We start from the raw sequence: 21,341 nt of genomic DNA on the forward strand, positions 1-21,341 counted from the left end.
ACCTGAACAAGGGCATTGGGGGATGGAGGGTGATGATGACTCCTTCAAACCCCCCAGGGGGGCAATATTCTTCCTTGCCAATCCCAGCCTCAACCTGGTGGAAGAGCTCCGTTTTAGAGGCCCTGCGGAACGTTGACAGTTCTCGCAGGGCCCGCAGCTCACCTGGGAGCTCATTCCACCAGTTGAGGCTTATGGTTGAGGCTAGGTGTGCTTCTCTGGGACCGGGAACGATCAGTAGGTTTTCTCCCACAGAGCGTAGAGCCCTGCGGGGCACATAGTGCGACAGGTGGTCCCTCAGGTATGTGGGTCCCAACCCGCGTGAAGCCTTAAAGGTTAAAACCAAAACCTTGAACTGGATTCGGACAGCAATTTGCATGTGAATTATTGTTCCTACCAAATGCTGCCTCCCCACCCCCTTACAGAGCCCAGGTATATATGCTGGGCAACCCCCTGAGTCAGTGTCTTTGTCAAGATTCCTATCCGTGAGCTTATGTGATGTGTGGATCCTGAATCTCCCAATAAACACTTTTACTTAAAGCTTCACCCTGAAGACCGAGAGTGATATCTGTGGCATGAGTCTAAGGGGTCTCAACCGCTTGGTTCCTGACAGATGTGTATCTCCATGGAAGGCCATGGGGAAGAGGTCAGAGGGCAGCTCCCATGTTAAAACAAAGAGGGGTGTCCCATTCACAGAGTTAACACCTATACCCAGAGAGACATAACACACACACACACCAATGTCCAGGCATGCAGACTCGCTCACGGCAACAAAAAAGTGGTGTATGCTGGGCCACAGACTCACAGACTAGTCGAGGAGAGCCAGAAGCTAGCAGTAAGATGGAAAAGTAGGACTGCTGAAGAAAGAAAGGCTGAGGAGAAAGTCTTAGCTAAAGACAATTAGATTTAGTCCAGTAACACCTTAGAGACTAAAAAAGATTTTTTTTGGGGGGGGGGGGCATAATTTTTCAAGAGCTGAAGCTCCCTTCATCAGAATGGAGATCCCTGAGTCCTTATCATTCCTTATCATTCGTATGTCAAAGGGAGCCTTGACTCTTGAAACCTTCTACCTCCCCAAATTTCACTGGTCTCTAAGGTGCTACTAGGATTGTTAGGTCCCCTGGTCCAGGTGGGGGCCTCCTGCTTTCTAGATGCACTTGCCCCCCCTCCCCCAATTCCCCTGAAACCACTCCCAAACTGGGAGAAGAACACAAATTATGGTGACGTGTGGACATCACTCAGAAGTGACATAAGCACGTCATGGTTGTCAGGGGTGATGCTCTGGATTGGGGGCAAAACTCTAGGGTTAGAAGCTGATTCTGCCAGGGAGTTTTGCCCCAAAGCCAGTGTGCCGTAACCCAATGTCCCTAATGTACCAACATCACTTCCAGGAGATGTCGGCATGCCGTGTCATCCCTCCCTGTTCCAGGAAAGTGCTCCACCCCCAGACCCGAGGGCAGGGCTGAAGGACCTTGCAACCCTAGAAGCTACTGGAGTCAAATCTAGTTTTTCTTTGGCCGAACAACATGGCTGCCCTCTAAAATTTAACTGAATGCCGTAGTTGAGGATCTGAGAAAAGAATATCCCAAAATATGCTGTTCTTGTGGCTGTTAGAAGGAACTGAGCAAAAACACGCAATTCCACTCATCTATGCACATGTCGTTGGCTCAAGAGAGGGAGAGTCAGCGCTAAGAAGCCTATTACGTAAGCCGCCCTGAGCCCACTTGTGGGTAGGGGTAGTACAAAAGCCAAAGAAATCAATAAATAAGCTCTGGAAGGTTCCAAGCAGTGCTCTGTGCTCATTCAGGACCCTGCAGGTATGCCACAAGAAAAAAACACACACACTAATTATGTCCCAATGTAAATGGTACCTTCGGAATGATTCTGGGGCATAGGCCACGACCGTGACGCACAACTTGATGGCCTCGCTGATGGAAAAAGTCAGGTCTTCGTTGCCGTAGCAGAAATCTGAAGAGGAAAGAGGACACATGCTCTGTGCAAACAGAAGAATTTAAATACGCAAAGGAAGTCAAGCACAGTCACTTAAAAGGACAGAATAGTTTGATAGAGAAGAAAAACACACTTTGTGAGGAAGGCTGTCCTAACAGTCTGACTAACATTCTTCTGGAGGGAAAGCAGACAGAGGCCCCCTGTACGATATTCTTCTTATGCTGTTAAATCATGCACACTGCAGATCTTGTATATAATAACAGGACCACTCTCTTCTCTCTCTCTCTCACTCAACAACACACATAACCCAGTATTAGGTAATTGGACCCAGTGGGATGCCAGCGGACTTAGCTAGACATTTGGCACCATGTCACGGGCAAAGCACTCTCTGTCCGTCTTGGTTCCTGGTTAGTTCCACAGCACTGGTAAAAGGACAGTAGCACAAATTGACAGCTCTTAATTGGTTGGACTAAATCTTTGTGGGGGGAAGGACACGAGGAAGCCGGAAGTCAAGGAGCTGGCTAATTAATTCAAACAGCTTAGTGAATTTCAGTTCTCAGCTTTTGTACTTTGCTTCAGTAAGGAGAATGAAGCAGATGGATAGGATATATTTTCTGTAAATAATCATGCAGTAAAGATTCTCTCTTTTAAATCTCAAAGTGCTGTGAGTAAAGATTCTCTCTTTTAAATCTCAAAGTGCTGTGAGCCTGGATCTGTGCCTCATCCACAAAGTTAACTAATACCTGCATACTTTCAAAATGCTGCGTTACTCTGCAGCTCTATTTCTCTGGAGGGACTCAGGACCAAGCCAAGTTCAAAAGTCCCAACCACCACTTTGTACTTAAACTCCTTATCCTGCAGCAGCCATTTTATGGTGGCACCCTCCACCCTGTGACAGAATCCCAAAGGTGCCCACAGGCTCAAAGAAGGTTAGGAACCCTCATCTAGGTTTAACTAACCTATGCCCACTTGGCTTCCTGCCTCACAGTCCCCAGGCCTGCAGACCTTACCTGTTCCTAGAGCACCCCAGAAACTTGGCCTTCAGCCTGCTTTTCCCCTGGGCCTCTCCTCTGGTTTGTTCCATGCCACAAGCATTCCTCTCTTCCCTTGTGTTCCCTTTCTCAGCCTACTGCCGACGTTGCTCCCCATTATTAAGAAAACGAAACTGAAGCATTTTCCAGAAACGATAGTCAAGACATATCATAGGGAAATGAAATGAAACTCTGTAAAATACCTAAAGATTTCAGAGGCTTTTCTGCTTTCACCAGTTCTAGAATGTCCAGATTGTCCACCGTATCTCCTTCCAAGGACTGCAGCAAGTCAAAGAGACACTGTGCTGAAACCCCTTTGCTTGGTCCATTGCTGGCTGCTTCCTGGATTAAAAAAAAAAAACAATGCATTTCTGATTTGTCAGAATCTATTTACACTCTGTTGAATATTTCCAGATGAATAGAGCTAATTTGGAGGCGTGACTGTTGAATCTGATATGTGTATGTTGGCTCTCTGTGTTGCATAGATGCACCCAAATTGAAGACTCCAAATTCCTCACTGCCGCAGGAAATGGTTGTAGCTACAAGCATAGATAACTTCAAGAGTTGATTGGATAAACATGTAGAGCAGAGGTCTATTAGCCACAAAGTATAGAGGGTGCGGAGTGGTAAGGCAGCGGAGTGGTAAGGCAGCCGTCTGAAAGCTTTGCCCATGAGGTTGGGAGTTCAATCCCAGCAGCCGGCTCAAGGTTGACTCAGCCTTCCATCCTTCCGAGGTCGATAAAATGAGTACCCAGCTTGCTGGGGGGTAAACGGTAATGACTGGGGAAGGCACTGGCAAACCACCCCGTATTGAGTCTGCCATGAAAACGCTAGAGGGCGTCACCCCAAGGGTCAGGCATGACTCGGTGCTTGCACAGGGGATACCTTTACCTTTACCTAATAGAGGGAACACTCTGTCTGGGGCAACGATCCAACATGGCGACTCTTATGTTCTTATGTACCCGAAGGTAGAAGAAACTTCTGGGGGAGAGCTATGTCTCAGCTGAGCCAGATAAGGTTAGGAAGCTGGAAGTAGCAAATGAACATAAGAAGCTGCCTTATACTGAATCAGACCTTTGGTCCATCAAGTCCAGTACTATCTACGCTGGATGGCAGTGGCTCTCCATGCCCTCAGGTCACATCAGCTGCCATCCAGTCCTTTTAACTGGAAATGATAGGGAACAAAACTGGGACTTTCTGCATACCAAGCAGATTCTCTGCCAGGGAGCCATGGCCCCTCTACTAATCGTGGGACAGCATACTTTTTGGATAAATTTTCTCAAGGTAATTCCATCCACCAATCCTATTCACCTGCATGAACCAACATTTATCATACAATAAATATAATTTTTCTGTTCTGCTTCTCTTTTGTCAACCTTCCTTTATTCGCAGTATGTAAGAGAAATAGTTATGCAGCTTAATTTCAATTTGAAGAAGCATCTCTTTAATCCTCATCCTATTTGTATCTCTTCCTGCCCTCTGCAACTATCTTCTTTCTGGGATATTCTCCTCCAAATCACAGCATTCAAATCTGCATACTAATAACAAAACCTGCATTGCCAGGATTTTTTCTCTCTCTCTCTCTCTCTTCTCTCTCTCTCCTTCCATTCAAGGGCCCATTCCGCACAAGGTTCAATGTGGCAAATTGCTTCTGCTTCATTAAACTTGTGCAGAATGGACCAAGCTGTTAATTAGTATGTGTTGATTGGTTTCCAGCAGGAGCTGAGCTTTCACCTCTGGACTTGGCATTTTGCATTTCAGTGTCTCTTGTTTTAAGTTAAGGGGATGGTTAACACTTTCTTATGAAAGCAATTGTAAGGGGGGGGGGACACTTTTCAAAAGTCTTTACTGATGAGCCACCATAGACATACTGCATTCAAACTCTCTACGCCAGGTTTTTCTGAATTTCCAAGGGGCCCACAAGCACAAAAAGATGGGGAACTCTTGGCATAATACAAAGTATGCAATGAACAATAAGGAAGCCAGGATTCAGGCACTGCAGCTGCCCCCTAATGAAGCATATAAAAGCCACAACAAGAAACCTTATTTTTACTCACAGGAAACTCCAGGAGCGGAGCCACACTGGCAAACAACTGCAGCACAAATGGCTTACGATGCAGAATGTAAAACTGGCGGCAAGCAAACTCAGTTGCTTGACGTAGCTGAGGGTTGCTCTCATAGTCAGCGTACACCTGGGAGGGGGAAAGAACACCAAAAGGAACTTCTTGAGCAAAGGGCATGTGGTCCTTTTACTAAATTGTGCTTCACAGTTTCATAGGCCTCAGCAAGCTCTCTCTTTCCTATTCTTCCCATATATTTAATTATACAATTCTAGAGTTGGAAGGGGCCATACACGCCAGTTGGTCCAGCCCCCTGCTCAGGGCAGGAGAAGGATCTGTCCAGCCGCTGCTTGAAGACTGCCAGTGAGGGGGAGCTCAACACCTCCTTAGGTAGCCCATTCCACTGCTGAACTATGAACTACTCTCTCCAACCGTGAATTTTTTCCCCTGACATCTAGCCAGTATTATTCTGCACGTAGTTTAAACCTATTACTGCACATCCTATACTCTTTTTTTTCTGTCCTGGTTGTTATTGTTGTTGTTATTATTATTATTTAGGCAGAAAGACCACTGCAATCAGGAATGCAACGGGTGCTAGTCCCCCCCCCCCATGCGCCCGGAAGCCCCCTCCCCCTCCATGGCACCGGAAGGCCGGGCGCAAGCCGGACAAGACTTGGAGCATCGCTTGCGTATGCCCTGACTCTTGGGCAGCCGGTGCCCAGCAGCCCCCTCGGCCACCCCCCCACAGCACCAAAAGGCCCCCCTCCCCCCAAACGGTAAAGGCCTACCCCGGCCCGGCAAAGCGGCCAAGGCCGCCTGTGCAGCCTCCAAGTCTTCGCTGGGCCAGGTCAGGCAGCTCCGCTCCCCCCTCTCGACACGGTGCCGACCCTGATGGACTCAAGCGTTGCCCAACCATGATATGACTGCATGCTCATGAGTCACATCTACACTGATTCCTGACTGATTGATCTTTATAGGCCACCCCTACTGAACCAGTCATCTCGGGGTGGCTTTCAACAGTGTATATAATAAAAACGTACATTAAAAACACAATAAAAGTGAGCAGCCCGATCATTCAACTAGCTCTACATAGTCGTCGTCAGGTAATCTCCTTAGGTAAGGAGAGTAGGAGGAGAACCCAAGACCGGCAGGGAAAGCCCATATGATGTTTTAGTTCTCCAGTGGCCTCACTCATATGCCTGGCAGAAGAGCTCCATCTTGTAGGTCCTGTGGAACTGTCATCTCCATCAGGGCCCTGATGTTCCCCGGGAATTTGTTCCACCAGGCAGGAGCCAGGGCCGAAAAGACCAGGGCATACCAGTCGGTTGGCTGAACATACCATTACCGACTGTTGTATAGAATGTCTATTCTGTATGTCCACTGTTTTCCCGTTTTCATGGGACCATTTTTGTATAATTGATAATTTGTGGAGTTCAGGTTTCTCATCTATATGGTACCTCTGGTTACTATGCCTGAATCTGTGCTCTCAGTATTGCTTTTGTATTGTTGTTAGCCCACCCAGAGGATGGCAATACTAGAAAGAGAAGCCAATGGAAAGGTCTAGAAGGGCCTGATTGAGGAGCAGGCACAATTGGAATGGGGAGGTCCCTCCTCCAGTGGCACAACTGAAGTTTGGCTCATCTACCCAGTGCTGCATGTTGAGAGTCACCTGGCCTGGACTCCTTCCTCTGAGCCTCACCCGTTTAACCAGCATCCTTTCTAGAGGAAGAGACCCACACTTTCCACACCCGGCAACACAGCAGACCATCCATTCTAGCAGTAGTGGCCTGCTTGACCATCTGGCCTGTTCCTTGGCCACAGACAGGTGACTCACCTGAAGCATCGTGGGAAGGATCCATTGATACCCGCTGAGAGAAAAGAGGTGGTTGAAGTGCACGGCTGTGTTGATGACTGTGGCCGCATATTGCCTCAAGAGCGCACTGTCCTCTGGGTGCAGGATCAGAGCTCCATTGAAGACATTCAAGAAGAGCATGATTTCATCCCCCCAAGGGAATTCACTGGGCATCCCCAGGAACATCTCCTCCAGGAGTTTAATCCACAAGCTTTTCTGAAGGGTGTCAAGGCCAAAGAGTTCCTTCCCAGCTAGAAAGACAAGGAGAGCAAGATCGGACACAAATAGGACACTTTCCTCTGAAGGAGACTTTTGGTCAAATCAAAAGATAACCTCCGGGACAATCAGCTACCCTTGGGGATGAATTTATAGACTGGGAGGGTGAAAGGATCTCAGTTGTCATCAATGACTGCTTTGATGACTGGCAATATTGGTTGGGCCATTGGATCCCTTGTTTCATTCTCCATCTCTCATCTGGCATTCATTTCATTTCATTCTCCATCTCTCATCTGGCATTCAATTCATTATCACTATGCCATTGTCCTGACCTGGACGCCCAGGCTAGCCAGATCTTGGAAGCTAAGCAGAATCAATCCTAGTTAGTCTTTGGGAGGGGAAACAAACAAGGAAGTCCAGTGCTGCTGCTACACAAAGAGAAGCAATGGCTAACCACCTCTGAAAATCGCTTGCCTTGAAAACCCTACAGACTTACTATAGGTTGGCTACAACTTGATGTCACTTTCTGCTGCCACCATATTGTTAAATGTTACACTTCTTTTGTCAGCTGGCATTTCATAGTATTCAAGAAACAATGACATTGGTGTAGATTCATCCATCTTCTAAGTATTCTTCCCATAGCCACTGAACTGTTGATTTCAAGTGTAGGCTGATCCTACATTGAGCAGGGGAGTTGGACAAGGTAGCCTGTATGGCCTCTTCCAAATCTATGCTTCTGTGAAGCTGCCAACGAATGGATTCTGGAAGACTGATTTAAGACCGACTGGGTCTAGACTGGGCTTCCTCAATCAGGGTTTCAAAAAAACCCTGGGGTTTCTTGACGGCCTTGGAAGGATTTCCAGAATGGGTGGGAGTTAACTAATTAATTATATAATTGTTAAACATTCATCATGTGATATCATATATAGTCATGTCAACCCACCCACCCCACCTCCCAAAATATCCAGTGATGGGCCTGTAGGGGGTGGGAAGGGGAGGGGCTCTGGGCGAGTGTGTACATAGCTATGCTTCCCAACCATATTCACAATTGGGCCACTTCTGGGGTTTCTTGAAGCCTGAAGAATGTTTCAGGTGTTTCTCAATGGTAGAAATGTTGAGAAAGGTTGACCTAGCCCAGGGGTTCTCAACCTTCCTAATGTCGCGACCCTTTAATACAGTTCCCCATGTTGTGGTGACCCCCAACTATAAAATTATGCAAGGATTCTTTCACAGAAATTAAACCGAGGCTGACCAATGGCGTGAAGATCCATTGTTCAGGATTGTATATAAATTGTTTTTTCCCCCAGGGTTTCTCAGTTCAGTTCTGCCTCTTGTCCCACCATGCCAATTTTGCTCTTTTCCACTACTCAAGACAGATGAATGCTCTATCTTGATCTACCCCACAAGGCTGTTGTGTGGATGGTCCCCCCCCCCTCCCTGGCCAATCTGCTTGCGCTGCTGCGACCCCTTTGAAAGGGTTGTTCAACCACCAAAGGGGTCCCGACCTCCAGGTTGAGAGCCACTGATCTAGACCAAAACCCAGTGCAGTCGTTACAAGAAACGAGGGATAAAGCTCAGCAAACTATGCAGAGTGAGAAAGTGAGGGGGATTGGACAGGGAATTCCTGCCAGAAAAAGAGACAGAAGGAATTCTGAACAAGTAGGAGCTATTAACTGAGCTCTTTTAATTATTATCGAAAAGAAGATAGGTTTCAAACACAGAAAGAACAGCTGAATGACTTTTTTGCACATCAGATAATACTCTCCCCAATGCACTGGTGCTATTATTTGCAGGTGGATTTTCAGTATATCACAAAGGAAAATCCAGTTGTGGAACATCACCGAAGGCCATTAAAAGAGCCTCATCCAACGTGTGTGAAATCAGCCGTGCTTTGACTCAGAATGGGAGTCTTCCTCCAACATCAGTGGCCTTTTCTCTAAGAGAAGCGCTGCTTATGCCAGAGGAAGACTCCTTAGATTGGAAGAGGACGTCAACATTTAGTCATAAGAAAATGCAGGGTATATGGGACTCAGAAATAATAAAATAATTCAATTCAGCGAAGAAGAAGAGCTGGGTTTTTAACTACCCAAAGCAGTCCCAGAGCAATTTATAAGCACCTTTCCCTTCGTTTCCCCCCTGTGAGGTAGGTGGGGCGGAGAGAGCTTTAGGAGAACTGTTTTGCAAGAACAGCCCTAAGAGAACTGCGACTGGCCCAAGTTCATCCAGCTGGCTGCACGTGGGGGAGGAGTGGGGAATCAAACCCAGCTCTCCAAACTGGAGTCTGCTGCTCTTTAACCACTACTCCATGCTAGCTCCCCAAGCTTTGCTCCGTAGTGTGGTCAGATAGGGGAAGGGGCCACCCCTTTCTCTACTGAAATGAGTCTTGGGCCTATCGGGGGGGACAGATTTCCTTCTGGTACCTTGTGGATCGTTGAAGAGGGAGAACTCAGCGTCGATGGCGCTGCGGGGGAAAGAGGGCAGGCGCAGGAGGTCCTCTTGCAGCAAAGACACATGAGACTGCTTGTGAGCCGCTGGGATCTTCTGAGTCAAGGAAATGAGGAACAGCACCCGGCCCACTTCCTCGAGCTTGCGTGTAAACACCTAGCGAGAGAGACGAAGGGATGACAGCATTATCTCCGTTACAGTCTGCCATCCCTACCCCTGGCACCACGTTTTGCACGCCTGTCTCCAGTAGGCTTGAGGGGATGCGACAGAGGGCATCTCAAGACTGTCATCCTTTGGCGTGCAGATACACACTCATGTTTTTTCAGTGCTCATGCGGCAATCCCAAACCGAAACATCTCAAAATAGCCATCAAGCCTCCAGCGTGGGACCCTGGGGATCCTTCAGAATTACAGCTCGTCTGCAGACTACAGAGATCCGTGCCCCTGGATGCTTCGGAGGGTGGACTCTATGGCACAGTACCCCACCCCAAGGCCCCTGTCCTCCCCTGGATCTGCCCCCCAAACCTCCAAACTGCGGGTGGCAACCCTACCCCCCACCCCGAGGAGCCCTGGAAACTCTAAACTAGGGGTAGTCAACCTGTGGTCCTCCAGATGTTCATGGACTACAATTCCCAGGAGTCCCTGCCAGCATTTGCTGGCAGGGGCTCCTGGGAATTGTAGTCCATGGACATCTGGAGGACCACAGGTTGACTACCCCTGCTCTAAACCATCTGTGACAGCCTGCTGGTCAGTTTTCTCATCTGAAATAGGGAAGCCAGCCTCCTGGTGGGACCTGAGGATGCCCCAGAATTACAGCTCAACTACAGACTACAGAGATCAGGAGAACATGGATGCTTCTGAGAGGGGACTCTTTGGTATTATATCCTGCTGGGGTCCCTGTCCTCCCCAGTCTCCACCCCAAAAGCTCTAGACTGGAGATGACAACCCTGTCCCTCCCATCCCCTACTAGTGGCCAGGGGAGGCCTGGAGACCCGAGCCTGAAATCACATCCTGAAGTGTGTGTCTATGTAAACAATGCCTTTGTGGTTTCATCTAACGTTCTATAAACCCCTTCCTTCAGCATCACCATTTTCCAGTCTAAATTATTCCTCCTCTTTCCATCCAATAGGTTGTTGCTTCGCACAGAGCCGTCTTTTGTGATCTCCTCCTTGGGACACAACCAGGGCAAGGGAATGCAAAGCAGTTTCCATGGGCATTCAGCCTCCAAAGAACCTCTGGCCAGGGGATACCTGTTTCTGGATGAGCTCCTGGCCCTTCTCAGGATGCATGTGGACCAGATTCAACTGGGGCGATACTGATCGACGGAACGGGTAAATGTCTCGGACATACGTCTGCAGAGGATCAACAGAAAGTGTCCATGAAAATTTGTGGTTTACAAATGAAATGAAGAAGAAGAAGAAGAAGAAGAAGAAGAAGAAGAAGAAGAAGAAGAAGAAGAAGAAGAAGAGTCGGTTATTATATGCTGCTTTTCTCTACTAGAAGGAATGTCAAAGCGGCTTCCAATCACCTTCCCTCTCCTCTCCCCACAACAGACACCCTGTGAGGGAGGTGAGGCTGAGAGAGCTCTGATATTACTGCTTGGTCAGAACAGCATTATCAGTGCTGTGGCGAGCCCAAGGTCACCCAGCTGGCTGCATGTGGAGGAGGAGCGGGGAATCCAACCTGGCTCGCCAGATTAGAAGCCACTGCTCCTAACCTCGACACCACACTGGTTGTAGTTGCAACTGAAGTAGCAGTGGTAACCATTTGAGTGCTTTAGCAAAACTGTTTGGGATCCCCCATCATTGCCTTTAAAACAAAAACAAAATCATGCCAAGCAGGATCTTCCACATATAGATGAAGACTTTTAAAATTTTTGTTTGGCATACCTTCAGTAACCGTGATGGGTTATATTCTCCCTGGCTCTGGTGTTGTTTCTTAACAGAATCATTTTAATATTTAAAATGCTGCTTTTAATAGTTCAAATCATTTTATGTGCACTCTCTTGGGGATTTGGATAAGGGGAAAAGGCAGCAAAAGTGTTTTAATTAAGTTAAATTAAATCCAGAATTTAAAATGGAAGATAATTGATCTTCTGTTTTCTCATTGAAAAATGACTCACCCTACCGATTATATGACAGATTCAAGTCCAGAAGCTCTTAAAAACCAATAATGAGATTTCCAGGGCATAAGCTGTTGAGAGTCTGATGACGGGGCTTTGACTCACGAAAGCTTACACCTTGGAGATTTTATTGTCTTCAAGGTCCTTCTGGATCCAGCTGTTCTACTGCTCATCAACAGAGCTGCCCCCTTAAACAACCAACTGTGTCGGCAGCCATTTTAGATTCAATCTGAAAGCTATAACAGTAATGATGGATTCCGGCCATCAGAACACAAAACTTTGACTCACCTTATTGTAATGAATAAGATTCCATCGCTTATCCATTAAAAAGTAGTTAGGAGACTGGGATTCGGGTATGTTGAAAAATTCCAGACATTCCTGAGGTGGGAGGGGAAAACACATGTCAACTCTTATTTAATGTTCCAGTTGTATTAGTACGAAGTCAAACCAATCATGTATTAGCCAGTTTTGCCTGGCACTGATCCAGACTATTCTGTCCACTAGCAGGCAGGTTCTTTTATAAAAGAAGTGAAGTAGGAGGTACTCCCTAGTCTAGCTGTTTTCAACCTTCTGGAGGAGATCTTGAAATAGTCTTCAGGCTCTGAGGGAACCCAGAAGTGGGCATGGAAGTATGATGCGGGAGTCAGCCCATCAATCAATCAATCAATCAATCAATCAATCAATCAATCAATCAATCAATTAACCAACCAACCAATCAATCAATCAATCAATCAATCCATCATTTCTAAGTCCATAGTGGAGAAAGACAGTAGGCCTATACAGCAGCAGGGAACATGGGCTCCAGTGACGTCTAGTGATGTCAGCAGCCATCGGAACCTCTGGGAAAGGCTGCCTAACCCCTGGAGAGCTCTCACATGACCTCACATGGAGAACCTGGGTTGGGAATCCCTGCCCTAGGCCAACCTACATGATTATTTTCTCCCATCAACAAACCTGCCTCCTAGTGGAGGGTGACCAGTAAAACGACTATTTTTTTTGCAAATGCGGTCAACAGCTCTTCTCCTTTTTAATTTATATACTTCTAAGAGAACATGCCCCACGCATTACTAATAAAATAAATGTCCACACCTTTAAAAGGGCCTCAAATTGGGTGTCTTCGTGCACAGGTAACTGGGTTGGGATATCACATTCGTTTTGCCCATGTACCACCAAGGTCTTGGTGCCTGCGAAAGAGAAAAGGCATCCAGTGCCTGTGGGACCCAGCTTCAAAAAAACAGCATTAAGACGTAATATCTGCTTAAGTGGTTCAGATATAAATAATACAGAACCCATTGGTCAGTGCTTGCCTATTAGCACGTGGATTGCTGTGACTGAAGCACAGTCCGGCTTATTCTGCATGCGTCCGTCAAGAGAATCTCATGCTAGCTCTGTGGAGTTTAACAGCACCTCAGAGGCCTACAAGAATTTTGGAATATAAGCTTTCGAGGGTCAAATCTCCCATCAGCAAATACCATTGGTCAGATATCTGAGGGAGCTTTGTCTCTCAAACGTTCATACCCTGAACATCTGGTTGGTCTCAAAAGTGGTCTTGGGTTCCCATCTCACTCTTCTACTGCAGACCCAAGTGGCTACCCTCTGAAACATTTGCTTATTTATTTATTCGATTTATATACCGCCCTCCTGGCGGTGTGAGGTTTGTTTCAGAACAGATTTATTTGCCCCTCAGTCGTTACCCTCAAGACGAAATGTGACTGGATCCCTCTACAGTTGAATGGAAGAGGTGGCCACTAAATCGACAGTTGCCTTTGATAGTTTGCTCCTTGCTGTGTTCCCTAATTCTGTGATCTTATTGCTCTGGCATTGGTCACTGGCTGTCTCGTGCTGTCTGACGACACTGCTTCATATCTTAGAAGCTGCCTTGTGTCTCGGCAATAAAGGCAGACAATTTAAAAAGTAAATAAATTAAAAGTAAAGGTATCCCCTGTGCAAGCACCGAGTCATGCCTGACCCTTGGGGTGATGCCCTCTAGCGTTTCCATGGCAGACTCAATACGGGGTGGTTTGCCAGTGCCTTCCCCAGTCATTACCGTTTTACCCCCCAGTAATCTGGATACTCATTTTACCGACCTCAGAAGGATGGAAGGCTGAGTCAACCTTGAGCCGGCTGCTGGGATCGAACTCCCAACCTCATGGACAGACAGCTTCAGACAGCATGTCACTGCTGTACCACCCTGCACCACAAGAGGCTCTTAAATTAAAAGTAAAAAATTTAAAAAGCTCCATGTCTTTTCCAGAAATCTGTCCAGATCACATCGATTTCCAGGCAGCGTCTTTCTTCCAAATCGTAGTCTGATTGTTCTAATTTTACAAAGAAGAACTTTGCAGAGCTGAATCGTCTTAGCTGCATAGTTAAGATGGCTAGTTCAAAAGGGGCGGTATGCAATTCAAATTAGAAATAAATGAAAATAAATAACTAAATCAATGGAAGAAATTCGGACAGCTGGTCCCCGATTGTTTCACCGGAGTGAGTTCCGTACCTGGCATAGAGGCAGTAACTAGAAGCTTTACTTCACATTGCTCTTTTTTCATAGTCTGCTTGAGATCCTTGAAGAAGAGTCCTTCTACGTAGCCCACCACTTCCCACAGGAAGGTCAGCGTTGCTGAAATGGCATCCATGCCCCATTCACACGGTGTGCGCACAAAATACATGATCAGTCCCACCTAGGAGTCACAAAGGAATACAAGAGTTGCCTTTTAACATATGAATCCATGTCAAAAATATTACCTAAATATTATCTTCAAACTATGAAAGTTGCCAACTCTGGATTGAGAAATTCTTGGCCCTGCTGGGGGCCTCCTGATGGGACCTGGATTCTGACCACTGTGTGACACAGGGGGTGGGACTGGATGGGCCACTGGCCTGATCCAACATGGCTTCTCTTATGTTCTTAGTAAGGGCCAAGCCCGTTGCATTCAGGAACACAACGGGTGCTATATTAGGGGGGGTGGAGTGAAAGAAGTCTGTGGATGCCCCCCTCCTCCCAGGACCCAGAAAGGGTGCAGACAGCTGTTATGGAACTCACTGGCAGGGCCAGGTCTCATATGGCAGGGATCTGCAGCCTCCGAGCCTCGGAGGGAAGTGGAAGGAGGAGGGGGTGGTAAAGCTACCTTTTCTCGCTTCCAGGTTGCTCTAGGAATCACTACAAACTCTATGGTAAAAACTTCTTGTAAGTTGAAGAGGTCTTATTTTTCCTTCTAAATTTTCTCCCAATGCTGGTTGCAGCAGCAGCCCTTGGGACCTGGGGTGGGGGATGGCCACCAGAGGCTTGGTAGGCCTAAGTAGGCCTGAGGAGGGGGGGGGGAAACAGGGGGTCAATTGCTGTGTGCTGCCAGAGCTAAGTAAGGGCAGAACCGGGTGTGGCATCAACACACTGCATGCAACACACTGCAAGGTCATTTGAAATAGAACAAGGGGGAGGATTCTGTAGAGATACCTTCCAGGACTAACAAAAAATGCCATGTTGGGAATTCAGAAGGAGACTCCGAGAAGCTCACCAAGTAGTTGAAGAGGATATGGGATGTCTGAGCAGGGAAGTCTCCAATGTTCAGCAGCAGCTTCCGCAGCATATACATCAACTCATCCTAGAAGAAGAGAGGAATTCATTTCAATTTCATCACAAAAAGTCCTGAGACACCTTAAGTTGCTTTCCTTCTCTCTGTCAAGTGGAACCTTTGCATGAATGACGGAATGTCTGTTTTCTGTCTTGGGTAGCTAGGTCCCCCCCCTGGCCACCGGCATGGGATGGGGGATAGAGTTGCCACATCCAAGTTGGAAAACTCCTGGAGATTTCAGAGTGGATCTTGAGAAGGACCAAGATCTCAGTGGGCTACAAGGCCACAAAGTCCACCCTCCAAAACATCCATTTTCTCTAGGGGAACTGATCCCTGTAGTCTGGAGAAGAATTATAATTCCAGGGGATCTCCAGATATAACCTGGAGGCTGGCATCCTTACAGCAATATGGTGGTTAAAGAGCTGGTGACTCTAATCTGGAGAACTGGGTTCAGTTCCTCACTCCTCTTCCACATGCAGCTAGCTGGGTGACTTGGGGCCCGTCCCAGTTTTCATAGGGCTGTTCTTGCAGAGCAGTTCTCTTTGAGGTCTCTGAGCCTGACCTACCTAACTGGGTGTCTGTTGTGGGAAGAGGAAGGAAAAGGTGTTTGTAAACTGCTTTGGGACTCCTTCTGGTAATGAAAAATATAAATAGTTAGATGATAGATAGATAGATAGATAGATAGATAGATAGATAGATAGATAGATAGATAGATAGATAGATAGATAGATAGATAGATAGATAGATAGATAGATAGATAGATAGATAGATAGATAGATAGATAGATAGATAGATAGATAGATAGATAGATAGATAGATAATTGGAACCCATCAAGCACTTAAACAATTGCTGTCATCTTGGCTTCAAATGAGACTTGAATTTCTTTTCTCATTCTGAGATCTAATAATGTATCAGGATCCACTTTTTAGTAAGTTCAATAAACTTGGCATACGGTTTCGTAGCATAACCCTATACTGATGTCATTTAATTTTCTAGTGCTTAAAACTGCTTCTTTTTTTAATTAAGGTTATTTGCCCTGCTCTATTCCTCTTTGGTTATCTTTTTTTCCCCATCAGAGAGAGGATAAAACCTTTGCCCCCTCTTGTCATCTGTCAAGTATAACATCCTTAATGGCTTGGCCCTGATATCCCCTTTCCCCTCCCACTTCTGTAATTTTCTGAATAAATATGATAATTTTTTTTTCATCCCACTGCATCTGAAGAAGTGATTTTGGACTCATGGAAGCTCATGCCGGGATAAACCTTAGTCTTCAAGGTGCCACTAGACTTCTGTTGTTCTTTGCTACAATAGACTAACCCAGTGACCCCGCCTTGAAGTCTTTCGACTAATGAAATTCTTCAGAGAGTGGAAAGCGGGTCGTCTACCTGCCGATTGCTGATTGTCAGTTTCTCCAGGAAATGCCGAAGAACCGTAGAAGGATCTTCGATGAGACAGTTCCACAGGACCTGCTGAGCGACGGCGCTGACTGCTCAAGACAAAAGAAGTGGGCTAGTTTGGCCATCGCTCTCAATGTCCCATCTCTTTGAAAAGCTCAAACCTGCAGGGCTGTTTCTCTCTGCTAGGCCAGGTGGTAACCAGCCTCCTTGGCCAAGGAAACAGCTTCTCTGGGCTCCTTCTCTGACCATGTCCCCAGGGCTTCCGAGAGCCCCCATGGAGCCCCTCCACAAAGACTCTGCTTGGGCCCACCCATACCATTGGTGAATTTAAAGATGCCTCCTCTGCACCACCTCGGTGAGCTCTGAGGCAGCGTGGAGAAGGCCAGAACCATGCCACTGCCGTGACCCCGAGAAAGGCCAAACGACCCCTTGGGGGGTCACGACCCCCGGGTTGAGAACCGCGGTCCTACAGGATTGTGACTGGATGGCACATTCCCCCAACCAAACAAATATCCAAGCTTGAATGACAGAGAAAGGACAAAAGTTTTTCTCTATCTGATCCCCCTGGCTGTCAAGACCAAAGTTTTAGAGAATCTGACAGTCTATTAATTACTTCAGACACGGGTCAGCCCAAACCACACCTGCTACGCCATCCTCCCGCACTTCTCCGTCTTCCATCAAGTGGACGATGGGAAGCACGGCTGCACAGATGCATGCTGGGAAGACAGCCTGAGGAGGCTGTGGGACGTGGTGGTTTGGCGTGTGCTCTGTCGTGTGCTCCTCATCTAGGGAAAAAAAACACACACAAAACGAGGCAGTGTTAAGTGATCTGTCTCCAAGGCTGACTGTAATGGCATTTTATAGTAAGAAAAGCGTTGTTGTCACTATGGAAACAGAAAACAGGGTTGCACAGTTACAGGTAACTGTTGTTCGTTGACATCTTCTGTACAGGCACACATTGGAACTGCACAGGTGTAGGCCGTCTGTGGAGGACCTTTCCACATAAGTTCCTACAGGGGGTGCTCTGAGCCTATGCCAACCATGCAGCATCACGCATTCCAAGGGTAGAACACCCCTCCCTCAGTCCTGAAACCGCCACTGTGACCCCCCCCCCCAGGATAGAGAATGAGACAGAGGTGGTTTTCTTTCTTTTTTGCAGCTCACAACGGGAATGTAGAGGAGAAATGTGTACCTGCAGACAAAACCTCAATGGACAATGGCTACAGGTAAGTTCCCCCCTGTTTTCATTATCTGTCTTGTGCTGCAGCCCCAAAGGCTGAGTAAACAAATGTAATAGAGCTTCTTATAAAGGACTTATTTTGGAGAGAGCCAGCTTGGTGCAGTGGTTAGGAGTGTGGACTTCTATTCTGGCAAGCTGGGTTTGATTCTGCGCTCCCCCACATGCAACCAGCTGGGTGACCTTGGGCTCACCACAGCACTGATAAAGATGTTCTGACCGAGCAGGAATATCAGGACTCTCTGTTTCTTATAAGAACACCAGAAAAGCTCTGCTGGACCAGACTGGTGGTCCATCGAGTCCAGCATCCTGTCTTACACAGTGGCCAACCAGTTCCTCTGGATGAACAACAACAGAGGCCTGCTGGATCAGACTAATAGTCTATCTAATTCAGCATCCTGTGCCACACAGCGGCCAAGAAGTTCTTCTAGAGGGCCAACAATAGGGCAGAAAAGCATCAGAAAAGTCCTGCTGATCATACCAGTGGTTTGTCTAGTCTAGCTTCCTGTATCACACAGCAGCCAACCAGCTCCTTTGGAGGGTCAACAACAAGGCCTAGAGGTTGAGGCTTTCTGAAGAACAAACAAAGAATGCTGTTGGATCAAACCAGTGGTCCATCTAGTCCAGTATCCTGTCTTACACAGAGACCAACCAGTTCCTCTGGATGCCCAACAATAGGACAGAGAGACTGAGGCCTTCCTAAGAACATTAGAAGAGCCCTGCTGGATCAAATCTTTGGTCCATCTACTGCAGTATCCTTTTTCATACGGGGCCATCCAGTTCCCCTGGAAGGCCAACAACAAAGCAGAGAGGCTGAGGCTTTCTGAAGAACATGAGTGCTATTGGATCAAACCAGTGGTCCATCCAAGCCAACACAGTGGCCAACCCGTTACTTTAGATGTCTAACAATAGGGCATAGAGACCGAGGTCTTCCTAAGAACATGAGACTAGGAGTCCATCTCGCACAGCCTCCTGTCTCACACAGTGGCCAACCAGCTCCTCTGGAGAACCAACAATGGAGCATAGAGCCTTCCTCAGAAGATGTCTTACCTTCTGCACTGACTGCTGAACGTACTGACCACACTGAGCCACGCCGGAAGGAGTAGTTCCTGTGTGATGTGCTTGAAGTGCAAGATGGACTCACAGAGAGACGGCGAGATGCCAGGTTGGCAACTTCTTCTACTGGCAAAACAAATTGCATGTGTGAGTTTCAGTTTACGGATCTTCAACGAGAATCCTTGTGCTGATCTCCCACCAGAGCAAAAGAAGCCATGAAGCTCGCTTCCTAAGGAAATGGTGGCTTTTGTCTGTAGGCGCTCTTCTAAATACAAAGCTTCAGCAAGTTTCTATGGTGGCAAAGTGACAGTAGTAGTGTGAGGATGCTACAGCCCACATCTCACTGCTCCCCTACGACTAGGGTTGCCAACCTCCAGGTGGGCTCTGGGGTACCAGAACTGCAATTAATCATACCCCCACCCTGGGTATGAGTAGTACATTGTCAACCTCCTTCCTCACCCCTCCTGTAGTAAGGGATGGGTGGGGGGGTTTTTTCTGCCATGTTGGATTTTTTTGTCTTTTAATTGGGGTTTTAATGGTGTTTTTATAACACTTTTTAACCGGCTATGAGCTGATTTGGAAGTGGCGGGGAATAAATTGAAATAATGATGACGATGACGATGATGATGATGATGATGATGATGGTGATAAACTTCCCCCTGGATAAAATGACTGCTTTGGAGAGTGGGCACTATGGCATTATATCCTGCTCAGGTTGCTTCCCTCTCCAACACTCGGCTACCGAAGCTCCACCCCCACATCTCCAGAAATCTCCCAACCTGGAGCTGGCAGAGGGAACTACAGAAAAACGGCAAAGGGACCTCTGGAGCTCAGAGTGGGAGAATAGCAGAAGGCGGCTTCATGAGTTGCCAGTACCAGATTATCTCCTCGCATTTCTTTCATATTTATCTATTTATCTATTTATCTATTTATCTATTTATCTATTTATCTATTTATCTATTTATCTATTTATCTATTTATCTATTTATCTATTTATCTATAAACGGGTAATTCTCTGTTATTAAGTAAAAAGAAAAGAAGGGGGAGGGGAAGGGAACCACATATGAAACAACTGTGGTGCAAAATCTACGCATCCGTTTCTGTATTAGATTTCCAAATATCTAAAAGCATGTCTTTATGCGATTGTTATCTCTGTGCCCCGCTTTCAAATGATGATGAAATCATAAAGTCCTCGAACCATTGCTTTATAGGAGGTGGGCATTTTGCTCTGGCCCATGTTCTAATACAAGTCTTTGAATGGAAGTCAGGGCACGGAGGGTCCACAAGAGACAGAGAATTTAAAAGTCGGATTTGTATGACCTGAAGAGGAACCGGACCACCAACAGTTTGATGCTTTGCTCAGTTCGTTGCTCAACATCTCAAACGGATATCCATTTGAGGATGAGCCCCACAATTTGATCCCGAAGGCTGAAACCTGAGACCAGATCAGACTGACAGCTGCCTGTGATAGGGTTGCTAGGCTTCAGGTGGTGCAAAACAAGAATACAGTAACTGATTGAGGCAAAAAGGGTAAAGTCCCTAAAAACTTAATAAATCTTTCAAATGGAAGAATCTTCTTCCATAATGAATTTCCCATACGGTTTGCATAAAGGAAACAAACAAATCAAATGTTTTCCTTTCAAAATCAAGCTCACGGTTACTCTTTGGAAACAAGGTTCTGTTATGCAATGTTAATGGGAAAAAAATTGTAAATCACTCTAGTGACCTCCGGTAAAAGTCAGTTTAGACTTGAAAAAATGTCTTCTTCAGAACTGATTTTTTAAAAAATAACTCATCTATGCTTCCTTTGTGAATCTCACAAAGCTGAAGTGGAGAAGTGCCCTCAGGTGGCAACTGGAGATCTCTTGGGATTACAATTTATCTCCAGCCAACAGAGATTGGTTCTCCTGGAGAAAAATGACCACTTTGGTTCTGTGGCAGGATACTCCATTGAAGGAGTGGTTCCTGTTGGCAGCAGAGGACAGGACCCACAGTAATGGCTTTAAGCTACATGTAGAATGGTACGGTGAGATATCAGGAAAACTATTTTTCACAGAGTAGTTCTGCCTAAGGAGGTGGTGAGCTCACTCTCACTAGCAGTCCTTAAGCAGCAGCTGAACAGAGACTTCTCCTGGATGCTTGAGGCTAATCTTGCAATGAGCAGGGGGTGGGACTGGATGGCCAGTATGGCCCCTTCCAAATCTAGGGCAGAGTCTGCACTTACTTTGTTTATTACATTGTCGATCCTGTTGAATTCAGATCGCTTTGAACTCGGGTCTTCCTCTCCCCCCCCCCTCCCCATTGAAACAGGGAAGTCTTCTGCATGTGGTTAGGGTAGTTCAGAAGGGGGGGGGAGCCAAGCTTCTTTCTTTCTTTTCTTGAAGGGTGGGGGGAGAGGAGCCAAGC

The 21,341-nt window shown here is 46.8% G+C and overlaps 1 protein-coding gene across 12 annotated transcripts in view; it reads right to left on the reverse strand.

Annotated features, from left to right (window-relative positions):
- LOC143829091 (protein unc-80 homolog) overlaps window positions 1–21,341 on the reverse strand; it is a 177,969-nt gene that overhangs the window by 56,786 nt on the left and 99,842 nt on the right. For 10 of the 12 annotated variants that reach the window (XR_013227999.1, XM_077319413.1, XM_077319412.1 and 7 more), the window contains 13 exons: window positions 18,930–19,061; window positions 17,284–17,427; window positions 16,631–16,731; window positions 15,188–15,274; window positions 14,170–14,353; window positions 12,762–12,856; window positions 11,961–12,050; window positions 10,801–10,902; window positions 9,527–9,707; window positions 6,873–7,141; window positions 5,036–5,170; window positions 3,182–3,320; window positions 1,869–1,965 (listed from right to left, as the gene is read on the reverse strand). Coding sequence is in view for 11 of the 12 variants with exons in the window: in XM_077319413.1 (XP_077175528.1) it covers window positions 1,869–1,965; window positions 3,182–3,320; window positions 5,036–5,170; window positions 6,873–7,141; window positions 9,527–9,707; window positions 10,801–10,902; window positions 11,961–12,050; window positions 12,762–12,856; window positions 14,170–14,353; window positions 15,188–15,274; window positions 16,631–16,731; window positions 17,284–17,427; window positions 18,930–19,061 (1,756 nt within the window). In the remaining variant the exon portion in view is untranslated. The remainder of the gene's footprint in view (window positions 1–1,868; window positions 1,966–3,181; window positions 3,321–5,035; window positions 5,171–6,872; window positions 7,142–9,526; window positions 9,708–10,800; window positions 10,903–11,960; window positions 12,051–12,761; window positions 12,857–14,169; window positions 14,354–15,187; window positions 15,275–16,630; window positions 16,732–17,283; window positions 17,428–18,929; window positions 19,062–21,341) is intronic. The other 2 variants (XM_077319409.1, XM_077319403.1) reach the window with 1 other exon arrangement.

Source organism: Paroedura picta, chromosome 2, assembly GCF_049243985.1.
Source record: "Paroedura picta isolate Pp20150507F chromosome 2, Ppicta_v3.0, whole genome shotgun sequence".
Lineage (NCBI taxonomy): Eukaryota > Metazoa > Chordata > Lepidosauria > Squamata > Gekkonidae > Paroedura > Paroedura picta.